We start from the raw sequence: 14,975 nt of genomic DNA, 5'->3' as shown, positions 1-14,975 counted from the left end.
TATATTGATGCCAACATAGCCAAATCCAAAGGATTGATAAAATTCCTATGGCTACGGCCCTAGGGCAACATATGACTCCCATACGTGGTAAGTGGGTCAATAGGTAACGATTAGGTCATTATATTACAAGAGGTGACAGGCAACTCAGGCAATCGCCGAAACTAAGACGAAGTCATTCTCTTCTCAGAGAATATCGAAAAATCGAGGCTAATTATTAACTACCCATCCACCATGATAAGATTAATATCGAAATGAACAGACTGCGCTCCAGGTATCCTCCATTGTTAAGGGCCACCTCCTTACATGCGGAACATTTCGACCAACACCTGGAGAAGACAATGAGAGAGCGACTCACCACAGAAAGCACACCAAATGGCCTGTATCGATCAGAACCCGTCAGGCTTTGAACTGCCCCGCAATACATGGACAATGCTGAACAGAATAAGAACAGGTAGCGGTAGATGTGCTGACAGTTTGCATAGATGGGGAACAGCCCTTACTCCTGAATGTGACTGTGATGCGCAACGACAGACCGTCCGTCACATTGTTGAAGAATGCCACCGAAGGCGGTTCCCTGGAGTTTTCGATGAGTTCCTGAATGCGACCGAAAATGTTTTACATTATATTAATACATTAGATGTTTGTTTGTAATACTTCATGTAACGTTTTATATATATATATATATATATATATATATATATATATTTTTTTTTTAATTATGTGTTCTTATTTTATCTATGCCATCCGATAATAGTTGCTAAGGTACCAAGGGTATTATAAGCATAATAATAACGCTTGAGGTCAATGGTGTATATACCGAGGGCCTTCGGCCCGAGGGATATAATTTGTCCTTGGGCATTATATCATACTTAACTGACTTCGAAATCATGTCATTATTTGTCAAATAATATACCAGTCGGACATTAATAAATAAATGTGCATAAGTAATAAAAAATAATAATTGTACTTGTTTATTTCAATCATTTTTTTTATTCTCTATATGCAATTTTTCGTAGTTTTTCTTCCATTTCCCAAAACTTCTCTTTTTTATTAAACAGCTCTACCGTCGCATTGTGAAGTTCATCTGCGGAAGGAAGATCGCCTCCGTAGTCCTTCGGTAAATATTTCTTTGGTACTATCTCAAAAAGCTTTTCTTGTGATAAATTTGGGGGATGAATTTTAAGCTGTAAATATAAAAACAGTAAATAAAATTTGAAAGAAGTGTAAATATAAAAACATTTTACAAAAATGTTTTAAAAGGCTACAGTAGCACGTCATCAAAACGGAAAACGCTTTCCTAGATTGCGGCTTTAATTTTGAATATTTTGTCGAGATATTTGGCACACATATTCGTAATATAGTAAAAAATGGCGGTACAGAGCAAAATTTGAGAAATATGTTAGTATGTGAAAATTACTCTATAATTAAATACAATCTTAAAAAAACGAGCCTGTACCGCCCTTAGAAGAACAAAAAAATATATTTTCTTCAAATAAACTTTTTTCCAATGCCTAGATTTTGTGTCACATTGGAACTAGTAAAATTTTTATCTCTAACGAGAAATCGAACATATTATAACTAATCACTGATTAGGCAACATAGAAAAATAGTCACTGTCATTTTGAGTGTAATAGCACGATTCTCTTATATGTTCTGTTATCTGTATCGATATCTGTTCAGTGCAGTAATGTATTATTTTAAGAATTCGTTAGTGTTGATCCATAGGGAAGTAGTGTTTATTTATAATTAATTTATTACAAGACTTGTTGGTTGGATCAGGGAGAGCAGCATATGTGCCTCCTGATGAGAGACTTATAAGTTTCGAAACCGGTAGAGGTGCTTGATGCACTCTCTGATTGGACTAGAATATGGTTCGGCTGTATTTTCGTTTTGCAACGAAATTGAAAATGGTTATTCATTTTTGATTTACATTTACTCTGATTGTAGTACGAAGGGAACCATTCTCGTTGGAACTTTACCGCGCTGAGCAGATGGGACGTGAATTGTAAATTGTAAAATTCCCTCATCTTCCTTAGTCTCAGCATCCGTATGGCTTACATATTGTAGAAGCCTCGGAGGTGTAACCAGAGAAGGTTCCCATTGTTTTCATTCTGGTGTGGTGTGGAATAGCATTATGTTGTTTTATATGCCATTAGAGTGAAAACTTAGTCTTGTTGTAGCAGTTGCCGCTAGGGCATCTATGCCGTTTCGTTCGTTGCAATCCGGGACTGCACGCTGGGGTTTTGTTTTGGTTGGATCAGGGAGAGCAGCATATGTGCCTCCTGATGAGAGACTAATAAGTTTCGAAACCGGTAGAGGTGCTTGATGCACTCTCTGATTGGACTAGAATATGGTTCGGCTGTATTTTAGATAATATCGGCTAATTTTAGATATAGAAAATAGTTATTCATTTTTAATTTATTATATTTTTTTGTAATAGAACTAAGTTGTTGCACTATTTGAAAAATAGATTATACAAATAGAGAAGAACACAAATCAGCAAATTTAAGCGCTCTGTTTACTTCCGTAAGATTATTTCATGAATAAAACTGTATTTATAAATAATTTTAACTCATATTTTATTAATATCTTCGTCTAAATATTTGCTAAACTGTGCTGTTTACTTTGACAAGTTGAAAAATGTATGTCACATTAATTGGGATCAATGTCACTAAATGTTTTTATACAAAGACTTGAATTTTATATGTAAGTATTAAAAAATAACCTTACTAATATCACACGACAGTAAGAATAAATAAGAAAATAATGCTTCACTTTTTCTCAAATTGGTTGTCTTTGGGCAATAGCCTATTGTCAGACAACAAGTTTTCGAAAAATTGTCGCATTATTGTCAATTTATTCTCACTCTCTTGTGATATTAATGCCGATAATTTTTGATAATATCCCGTCGTCAGATGCCCTTTGTTACTACGCAAAAATGAACATTCAGTGACATTAATGACAATTAATGTTTTACAACCTGTCACAGAGAACACCAAGAAACAGGTTTAGCGAATATTCAGGTGAAGATATCAATGAAATATTAGTTAAACTTATTTAAAAAGACAGTTTTATTCATTATCACAGCGAATTGCACTCGATCTCTAAAATTATCTATTTGTTACTCTCGGGACACTTTGACATAATTTCATTCCCCTTCGGTCGTGAAATTAAAACTGTCAAAGTGTCACTCGGGAAACAAATCGATAATTTTAGAGCTCTCGTGCTATTACTACTGATAATACAATATTAACAACAATTCAAATACATTTATTAATATTTATATGAAAAATTGAGGAATTTTACGAAAATCGAGGTATTTGGTTATTAATTAAAGCAAAACCATTAAAAAGCAAGATAACGACAAGATAACGACGAAGTAGAAATTCCCACAGAAGAAGAAGTACAAAAAGAAATAATTAAAAATCTACGAAACGGAAAAGTAACAAGAGAAAATGACATAGCTGTGGAATTATTAAAATACGGAGGAAGGGAATTACATAAAGAAATCATCCAGCTAATACAACTAATATGGACACAAAAGAGAATACCAGACCGAGGTATAATAGTACCTATATATAAAAAAGGAGATCGAGAACAGTGCGAGAATTACAGAGCAATAACTTTATTGAACACCGCATATAAAATTCTAGCAAACATAATAAACATGATACTTAAATTGCTTCTTAAACAGTACTTAAACATGATACAAAACGGGTTTTGACCGGGAAGATCGACACTTAATTCCATACGTACAGTAGAACAAATAATTCAAAAGTCGAGAGAATACAACAGAGAGATACACCTAATATTCATAGATTTTAAAAGCGCTTTTGACACAATTAATCGCACGAAAATGATGGAGGAGCTAGAACATCTTGGAATTCCAGAAAAATTAAGACATATGCTAACAGTGAGCCTAGAGAACACCACAGCAAAGATCAGTTTCAACGGAACAACTTGTAACAAAATCAATGCAAACAAAGGCGTGAAATAAGGTGACTCTATCTCACCGACATTATTTAACCTGATGTTGGAAGTAATAATAAAGAGGACAAACTTTGCAAACAAAAAGATTATTACAGATCAACTTCAACTAGTAGCATATCCAGATAATCTAGTCATCATAGCGAAGACGAAGATGACACTTATAAAAGCAGTTGAAAATTAGATAAGGAAGCGAAGAGAATAGGGCTACAGATAAACCAGCACAAAACAAAATACATGACGATAGGGAAGGACGACAACAAATTAGAAATATCTAATAACACAGAAACATAAATTTGAAACTGTATCCACCTTTAGCTACTTGGGAGTAACAATAGCGAAAACCGGAAAAGAGAGAACAGAGGAAAAATTTTTGAAAGGCAAAAATCCTATGGAATGAATAGAAATCTGCTGAGAAGCAAGACCCTAAGTAAGTAAGAGAACCAAAATGAACCTATATAAGACTTTAATAAGACCTTAATAAGACGGTGCGGTGGAAACAACAACGATTAACAAGAACGAGGAAGATAGTCTTCTGAAATTTGAAAGAAAAAATAGTGAGAACAATACTGGGCCACAATGCAACAAGTGAGGGAGAAATACGAATGAAAACAAATGTCGAAATTGAAGAAGAATTAAAGAGAGAAAATATAGTCAGATATATACAGGGTGAGTCATGAGGAACTGTACATACTCCTACCTCGCATAGAGGCCCCTATGGGGAATAACAAATGACCATTAAAAAGTGTCTGCTCCCATTGTTTAATAATATACAGGGCGAGTTTCGCATTTTGACAGAAATTTATATTCGCCATAATTTTTGAACGGTCAGATCGATGTGTCTCTTATTTTGGTCAATCGTTACACTATTACCACCTAATCAACTGATTTATTCAAACTAGAAAAAAATCAGGCCGGCTTTAAAAAATTAGTTTGTTTGGGTCTTAGAAAAAATTTCACCCTGTATAAGCTTTTGAAAACTCTAATATTAATTTTAAAAATCAGACAAATAGACAATTAAAATGACATATTTATTTTTTTCCCAAACGATTACTTAATTTTTTATAAAAAAATCAAATTTGACTATGAATTAAAAATTCGGTAAAGTGAACCATAGATTTAAAAAAAATTTACTTTTATTACAAAAATTAATTTTTTTAAACAAATATTTGATTTATGTTACCACCCAATCAATTGATTTATTCAAACTAGAAAACAATCAGGTCCGGCTTTAAAAAATTAGTTCGTTTGGGTCTTAGAAAAAATTCCACCTTGTATACGCTTTTTGAAAACTCTAATATGGATTTTACAAATTAGACAAATAGGCAATTAAAATGGCATATTTATTTTTTCCCCACACGATTACTTAATTTTTTATTAAAAAAATCAAATTTGTCAAAATCGCAATTTTACCATAAAAATAAAAAAAAATTAAACAACGTTTTTCTTAAAATTAAAAGTTTCACCATTTTTTTTTCTATAACACGTCTAGATCTAAAACTCCCCATAACACTTCTCTTTGGACTCTATAGTTTAACATAGACGTGATCAAATAGATAAATTTTAAATTTTTCACTTAATTTTTGCGATTTAACTTTGCAATTCACGAATCTGCACCTTTTATTTTTAAAAATTCATAACTTTTATGAATTATATATTCATAAATAAACTTATATATTCATAAATTTTTTAAAAATTTTACGAGAAGAAGACTGAAAGTCTACAACAGTTGTCATAGTCTTCACAATGGTAAGAGATATGTGCTGTAAAAATTTCAGAAAAAAAAATTTAAAATGGAACGCTGTAGCGAGTTAAACCGTGATTTCATCTTTTTTTTTCATTTTAGGTTAAAATTTCGATTTTGACAAATTTGATTTTTTAATAAAAAATTAAGTAATCGTGTGGGGAAAAAATAAATATGCCATTTTAATTGCCTATTTGTGTAATTTGTAAAATTCATATTAGAGTTTTCAAAAAGCGTATACAGGGTGAAATTTTTTCTAAGACCAAAACGAAATAATTTTTTAAATCCGTTCCCGATTTTTTTCTAGTTTGAATAAATCAGTTGATTGGGCGGTAACTAGTGTTGCCAGGTCCGATTTATTTTTAATCGGTACATAAGCAAAAACAAATCGGGATTTAGGGTTGTAGATCGGGACAAATAAACAACAATAGCCCAGTAAATGACCGCCCAGTAAAAAAGTCAATACTTTTCGAGTAATGTTATCGAACAAAATATTCTTAGCAAAAATGTAGCTTTTAAAAAAGCAAAACAATTGTATGTTCAGAAAGTCTATAAAACCAATAAAAGCAAAGTTGTAGCTCATCAAAAATACGTTCTTATTCGTCAAATTCCAAATCGAATTTTTCAACTTGAAATAACCAAAAAATTAAGCAATTTTCGGGCAAAACCTATTACATTTTTTAAAATGTTTATCTGTAAGTACGTACGATCTGTAAGGTTTACCCGTTGGGAGTGCTTAGTTTTGAAAAAAATTGGTTTTATAGTAAAAAAAAATTTCCTAAAATATTGGAAAATGCCCTTTTTTCAAAATAACTTAAAAAGTATTAGGTGTACTAAAAATCTCAAGGAATAAAAAGTAGGTAGGTTTTGCTTTTATAAATATGATAGATTCATTTTGTTTTTCTGTAAGACAAAAATTGGTTAAAATATGGCTGTTCATATTTTGCATACACTCGTGATTAGTGACTCGTTCAGGCCCTTTCAATCATGTAAAAAATACATAATAAGTAAAGTAAATTGTATGTAAAGCCGTAACGATTAATTTCATTTTGGGTGCTAAGTAGGGGGATATTTCACGGTTTTTTACCAAAAAAAGGAGTCAACTTGATTTTGAGCACAACTCGCTTAGTTTTGATGCTAGAAACTTTTTTAAAACATAAAAATAAAGCTTTATTAAAAAAGTTTTAATTGGTTTTTCCCGAAAAGTGCTTAATTTCTTGGTTATTTCACGTTGAAATATTTGATTTGGAATTTGACGAATAAGAACGTATATTTCATGAGCACAACTTTGCTTTTGCTGGGTCTATAGACTTTACGAGTTCACAATTTGTTTATATTATGCTACATTTTTGATAAGAATATTTTTTTCAATCAAATACTTACTTTTTGAGTTATTTGTGAAAATCGACCAAAAACGTGATTTTTTTGTCGAAAAATAAACATTTTCAATCGTAAATAACTCGAGAAGTATTAACTAAGTTAAAATTCTATAAGACTAAAATGCTTAGAATTAGCCAATTTATCCATCTCCGGACTTATTTTAAACGCGCGGTTTTTCACCCTCATCTAGGGGTGACTGTCACCCCCCGAGTAAAAACAACCAACGGCACAAGCCGTCCAAATTTTCATGCAATTCGGAGTTGATCCTGAAAATTACATGGTATCGCCGTATTTCCCGTTCATTTACTGGACTACAAGGTGTTTCTATAATCTGTATTTAATCCTACATAATAATAATAATCAGACGAAATTACAAAAGAAAATCGTAGATTAAAGAAAATTATTTATTTTTTATTAAAATTATATTTTTCATTCGATTTTACCGCTTTTTCACAAGAGGTGTTTTATAACATAGTTATAAAATTCACTGCAAATCCTCCTGAAATTGGTTTTAGTGTGTGAAAATCGGGACATTTAGTGTCCCGATCAGGTACAAATCGGTACGCGTCCCTGGACCCCTAAAAATCGGGACGTCCCGCGCAAATCGGGACACCTGGTAACGCTAGTTATGAGTCAAAATTACTTTTCTTTGCTTGAAAATAATGAACAAGAATTTCCTTCGCTTCCAAAAATTAATAAAAATTCTGTCTCCACTCAGCTAGGCCCACAGACAAATAAAGCGCGCCCTCTAATATCTTCTCAATTGAACAATAATTCACATGCATCTGTAGGAAAGAAAAGGAAACCAAACTCTCCTATCATACAATCTCCTATTCATAAACCTATCTTTCCCTTTACATTTGGACCTGCCCAGCCTTTACCGGCTAATCCACATAAACCCAATTATAACAAAGTTGAAAATAAAAATCAGTTGACAAAAACTATAACAAATTTTATAATGAACCTCTTGGAACATATTCGTTCAATTGAAGATATAAAAACGTTAGACGATAAGACTATAATTAATGAATTAGAACAGGTTTTAAATACTGTAAACAATAATAGCTTCTAATGGCTGTACAAGATATTTTAAAAATTGGTCAATGGAATGCTAGATCTATTATGTCAAACAAAAACAGTTTAATGCAATATGTAAACAATAAACAAATTGATATTTTACTAATTAGCGAAACATGGTTTAAAAAAGATTCTCATTACAGTTTTAATGGTTATAACCTAATAAGAAGAGCTAGGAAGGAAGACCGGTTTGGTGGCGTTGCGATTCTTATCCGTAACACAGTAACCTTCAGTGAACTAAAACTAAATTATAACTTTAATTCTGATATTGAAGTTTGTGGCATCAAAACAAAATTTAAAAATATTGAACTCAATATATTATCTATATACAAACCTCCTAAATGTAAAAGTACAGTATGTGATTGGGCAAATATATTTTCACAGGTCACTGGTTCAGTAGTTATAGGTGGAGATTTCAATGCGCATAATACGATTTGGGGATCTAATTATAATGATGCAACTGGAATACAACTTATTAAAACTGCAGATGACTTAAATTTTTCAGTAATTAATAATGGAGAACCTAGCATTTTAACTAAACCAGATCAAAATAAATCAGCTATTGATGTTACTTTCGTTACAGCTGATCTAGTCAATAAAATTAATTGGTCTATACATACAGACACCTTGGGATCGAATCATTTTATGATCTATATGGAAATTACCGACATTCATTTACCTGAAGAAATTATTCCTAAAAGTAAATGGAATACAAGAAAGGCTAATTGGTCCATGTACGAAATTTCAGCAGAGCAATTTTTCAATAACTATTACCAAATGGAAAATACGTCAGACAAATATAATTTTTTAATTGATTGTATAAATTATGCAGCTCAACTATCAATTCCACAATATAAAGCTTATAAAAACAAAATCAGAAATTCTCCGCCGTGGTGGAATACAAATTGTGATAACATTATCAAGGAAAGAAAAGAAGCACTTTCAAATTATAAGCAAAACCGTAACTTTGAAAATTACTTAAAATGCCAAGAGAGCATGGCTAAAAGTAAAAAAAAATTAAAGGGAATAGCTAAAGAAAGTTGGAAAAACTTTGTCTCAAACTTAAACAAAAACACTCCTTCCTCAGCATTATGGAATCAAGCTAGAAAAATCAATAGAAAACCAATTACTAATCGAACATGTCTTAATGATACATTAGTCGACGAAATTTTTGATCAAGTTGCTCCTCCATCAGTCCAATTACTAAAAAGCTACAGCTATGCTTCAAATGAACAAAACCATTTTTTGCTAGAACCGTTCAACAGTACAGAATTAAAATATGCTCTTAAAAATCGGAATAACACAAGTCCAGGTTTGGATAATATTAAACATCCCATGATACAACACCTTCCAAAAATAGCTAAACTCTTGCTGTTGGAAATATTCAATGAGATGGTCAAAAATGGGAGTTTAGTTCCTCAATTTCAAGATGTCATTATAATACCAATACTGAAACCAGGTAAAAATCTCAACGTGGCACAATCATATAGACCTATATCTCTTATGTCATGCATTCTTAAAACAGTCGAACGAATGATAAAACAGAGATTGGAATGGTGGTTAGAAAAAAAGAAATTACTTCCCAACCTTCAATTTTGGTACAGAAAAGGAAGAAGTACTTTAGACGCCCTTTCAACATTAGTGGTAGATATACAAAACACATTTACAGACAACAATTATTTACCTGCAATATGTATGGACATAGAGGGTGCATATGATAGAGTCTGTCTAGATATTTTAGTTGAAAAATTAGTCAAAAATTTCCAAATACCAGCCCAACTAGCAGGAACAATATATAATTTTTACTCATGTAGAAAGATATATCTCAGAGCACATAACAGTAGTCTGATAGGTCCACGATACAATAACTTGGGGCTGCCCCAAGGATCAGTATTGAGCCCTTTGTTGTTTAATTTGTACACTGCTGATCTATATAATAGCCAAATTGAAAACTGCACTTTGAAGATTATACAATATGCTGACGATTTTCTTGTATACTCGTTTTCAAAAAAATATGATAATTGTATACAAACATTAGATAAAATGCACAACTTGTCAAACAATTGGTTCCAACAAAATGGATTTGAAATTTCCACAAACAAATCTAGTGTTTGCATTTTCACACGACACAACTTACCAAATATTGATAAATTAAAATTAAGCAATCATGAGTATAGTTTCCAAACTTCTATCAAATATTTGGGGATGATACTTGACCGAAAACTAACATGGAAATCACATATTGAGTTTATGCTAAACAAATGTAATCAAGGAATAAATTTTTTAAAAGCAATTTCAAAAACGTGGTGGGGAGCAGATGTTGAAACATCATTACTTTTCTACAAAGCTTATATACGATCAATCATAGATTATGGTTGTGTACTCTATGGCTCTGCATCTGATCGGGCCCTAAGCAGAATCGACGTAACACAAAATACAGTTCTGAGGATTTGTTTAGGTGCTATGAAATCAACACCAATTAATGCGTTACATGTCGAAGCTTTAGAGATGCCACTGAAATATAGAAGAGAATATCTAAGTAAAAAATTTATTATGAAATTACAACATAAAGATCCTTCCCTTCATTTAAAAATAAGCAAATTGAATGAAGCTGATCTGACGAATAAATATTGGAAACACAAGAATTCACCTCCACTTTTTGAAGTTTTTCGCAGTGTGTCAAACTTTGATGTTACTTCAAATCCACACGAAATCTTAGACTTTGAAGATTTTCCTTCATTATTACATTTGGTAAAAGTAATTAAGCCAAGTTATCATGAAAATGCAACTATCAGTCATAACATCTTAAGAAGTATCTTGGACGTTTTTTCGGAGTCTATAAATATCTACACAGATGCGTCGAAGTCAACGTTTGGCACTGGATGTGCCTTTTATGTCCCATCAAACAATACAGAAAAAATGTATAAAATAAATAATGCTTTCTCAATATTCAGCGCTGAAGCAATTGCAATTTATGAAGCTTTATTATATTTTATGAATACAGAAAATAAGTCTACAGTAATTGTTTCTGACTCACTTTCCGTACTGACAGCTATTCAGACAATAATATTTCCAAGTCATAATTTAAACAACTATATCTTCCAAATTAAAAAAATACTTTATGAAATCTATAAAAAACGAAGAGAAGTGCATTTCCTATGGGTTAAAGCACACATAGGTATCACCTGTAATGAACATGTTGATTTATTAGCAAAAAAAGCCATCACACATGGATCGTTAACCGGACATAAACCTTCTAATCCAGATGTATGTGCAATTGTTAAAAATGAAGTTAACCAACAATGGAGACGTATATGGAACGAGTCTAGCAAACATAGTTCCTCTCAATACGCGATGATTCAACCTAAAGTGCCTACTGAGTACTGGTTTAAAAATTATTCCGTTCCCCGCAGATATATTACTTCCATTATTAGAATAAAATTTGGGCACGCCTGTTATCCTTATCATTTGGCGAAAATTAACATTTTATCTTCAAATCTATGTTTAGACTGTCAAAAAGAGGGAGACTTAAATCATATATTTTTTGAGTGCTCAAAGTATACTCAACAAACTAATAAACTAATTGAAAATTTATTAAAATATAATATATTTCCACCTTATAATTTATGTTACCTACTTTCTCTAAATAGGAAAACAATATATGACTGTTTAATGGAATTTATTTGTAAAAGTAAAATCAACCTTTAAGCATTATCCACAAATGATTATTTACCTTTGTTTTATCCCATATGTATTTACCTCCTATCCGCGACCTAGTCTAGTTATCTCTAAACGAAATGTCTTGAAGGTTCCCTAGACGAGAAGAAGCAAGTGACCCTGTCTTATTCCTACCTTAACTCCTGAATATAATAATTGTAATATTAACAACCACCTTTACGGTAACGTTTCCTTGTCTTTCTTATTTTTGTTTTGTTTTATATTTTTGAAATATATGTAGATTTTGAAATATACTTGTTGTGACTGGCTGAGTGGCGACAGCCCATGCCAAAAAAAAAAAAAAAAGAATAACTCGATATAATACATAGTTCGCTAACTTCGTTTCTAGTGAAGATACGACGTCGAAACTAAAGATTAATATGATTTTGGGCCCGGAATCCCAAATATGCTATCCATAACTCGATAAAATGCATAGTTGGCTAACTTCGTTTCTAGTGAAGAGACGACGTCGAAACAAAAGATATAATATGATTTTGGGCCCAGAATTCCAAATATGCTATCCGTAACACGATAGAATGCATAGTTCGCTAACTTGGTTTCTAGTGAAGATACGACGTCGAAAGGAAAGATATAATATGATTTTGGGCCCGGAATTCCAAATATGCTATCCATAACTCGATAAAATGCATAGTTCACTAACTTCGTTTCTAGTAAAGATACGACGTTGAAAGGAAAGATATAATATGATTTTGGGCCCGGAATTCCAAATATGCTATCCATAACTCGATAAAATGCATAGTTCGCTAACTTCGTTTATAGTGAAGATACGACGTCGAAACGAAAGATATATGATTTTGGGGCCGGAATTCCAAATATGCTATCCATAACTCGATAAAATGCATAGTTCGCTAACCTCGTTTCTAGTGAAGACACGACGTCGAAACGAAAGATATAATATGATTTTGGGCCGGAATTCCAAATATGCTATCCATAACTCGATAAAATGCATAGTTCGCTAACTTCATTTCTAGTGAAGATACAACGTCGAAACGAAAGATATAATATGATTTTGGGCCCGGAATTCCAAATATGCTATCCATAACTCGATACAATGCATAGTTCGCTAACTTCGTTTCTAGAGAAAATACGACGTCGAAGCGAAAGATATCATAAGATTTTGGGCCCGAAATTCCAAATATGCTATCCATAACTCGATAAAATGCATAGTTCGCTAACTTCGTTTCTAGTGAAGATACGACGTCGAAATGAAAGATATAATATGATTTTGGGCCCGGAATTCCAAATATGCTATCCATAACTCGATAAAATGCATAATTCGCTATCTTCGTTCTAGTGAAGATACGACGTCGAAACGAAAGATATATGATTTTGGGCCCGGAATTCCAAATAGGCTATCCATATCTCGATAAAATGCATAGTTCGCTAACTTCGTTCTAGTAAAGATACGACGTCGAAACGAAAGATGTAATATGATTTTGGGCCCGCAATTTCAAATATGCTATCCATAACTCGATAAAATGCATAGTTCGCTAACTTCGTTTCTAGTGAAGATACGACGTCGAAACGAAAGATATAATATGATTTTGGGCCCGGAATTCCAAATATGCTATCCATAACTCGATAAAATGCATAGTTCGCTAACTTCGTTTCTAGTGAAGATACGACGTCGAAACGAAAGATATAATATGATTTTGGGCCCGGAATTCCAAATATGCTATCCATAACTCGATAAAATGCATAGTCCGCTATCTTCGTTTCTAGTGAAGATACGACGTCGAAACGAAAGATATAATATGACTTTGGGCCCGGAATTCCAAATATGCTATCCATAACTCGATAAAATGCATAGTTCGCTAACTTCGTTTCTAGTGAAGATACGACGTCCAAACGAAAGATACAATATGACTTTGGGCCGGAATTCCAAACATGCTATCCATAACTCGATAAAATGCATAGTTGGCTAACTTCGTTTCTAGTGAAGATGCAACGTCGAAATGAAAGATATAATATGATTTTGGGCCCGGAATTCCGAATATGCTATCAATAACTCGATAAAATGCATAGTTCGCTAACTTCGTTTCTAGTGAAGATACGAGGTCGAAACGAAAGATTTAATATGACTTTACGCGGGAATTCCAAATATGCTATCCATAACTCGATAAAATGCATAGTTCGCTAACTTCGTTTCTAGTGAAGATACGACGTTAAAACGAAAGATATAATATGATTTTGGGCCCGGAATTCCAAATACGCTATCCATATCTCGATAAAACGCATAGTTCGATAACTTCGTTTCTAGTGAAGATACGACGTCGAAGCGAAAGATATAATATGATTTTGGGCCCGGAATTCCAAATATGCTATCCATAACTCGATAAAATGCATAGTTCGCTAACTTCGTTTCTAGTGAAGATACGACGTCGAAACGAAAGATATAATATGATTTTGGGCCCGGAATTCCAAATATGCTATCCATAACTCGGTAAAATGCATAGTTCGCTAACTTCGTTCCTAGTGAAGATACGACGTCGAAACGAAAGATATAATATGATTTTGGGCCCGGAATTCCAAATATGCTATCCATAATTCGATAAAATGCATAGTTCGCTGACTTCGTTTCTAGTGAAGATACGACGTCGAAACGAGAGATATAATACGATTTTGGGCCCGGAATTGCAAATATGCTATCCATAACTCGATAAAATGCATAGTTCGCTAACTTCGTTTCTAGTGAAGAAACGACGTCGAAACGAAAGATATAATATGATTTTGGGCCCGGAATTCCAAATATGCTATCCATAACTCGATAAAATGCATAGTTCGCTAACTTCGTCCTGTGAATATACGACGTCGAAATGAAAGATATAATATGATTTTGGTCCCGGAATTCCAAATATGCTATCCGTAACACGATAGAATGCATAGTTCGCTAACTTCGTTTCTAGTGAAGATACGACGTCGAAAGGAAAGATATAATGTGATTTTGGGCCCGGAATTCCAAATATGCTATCCATAACTCGATAAAATGCATAGTTCACTAACTTCGTTTCTAGTAAAGATACGACGTTGAAACGAAAGATATAATATG

At 32.7% G+C, this 14,975-nt stretch overlaps 1 protein-coding gene across 2 annotated transcripts in view; it reads right to left on the bottom strand.

Annotated features, from left to right (window-relative positions):
- Positions 1–957: 957 nt before the first annotated feature.
- LOC114335458 (alpha-tocopherol transfer protein-like) overlaps positions 958–14,975 on the bottom strand; it is a 128,530-nt gene continuing 114,512 nt past the window's right edge. For both annotated transcript variants that reach the window (XM_050645594.1, XM_050645595.1), the window contains one exon: positions 958–1,184. In XM_050645594.1, the coding sequence (XP_050501551.1) occupies positions 990–1,184 (195 nt within the window). In that variant the 3' untranslated portion in view covers positions 958–989. The remainder of the gene's footprint in view (positions 1,185–14,975) is intronic.

The sequence above is a fragment of the Diabrotica virgifera genome, chromosome 3, assembly GCF_917563875.1.
Source record: "Diabrotica virgifera virgifera chromosome 3, PGI_DIABVI_V3a".
Taxonomy (NCBI): Eukaryota; Metazoa; Arthropoda; class Insecta; order Coleoptera; family Chrysomelidae; genus Diabrotica; species Diabrotica virgifera.
The sequence above is the reverse complement of the archived record's forward strand: the minus strand, read 5'-3'. Positions and strand labels throughout refer to the sequence as shown.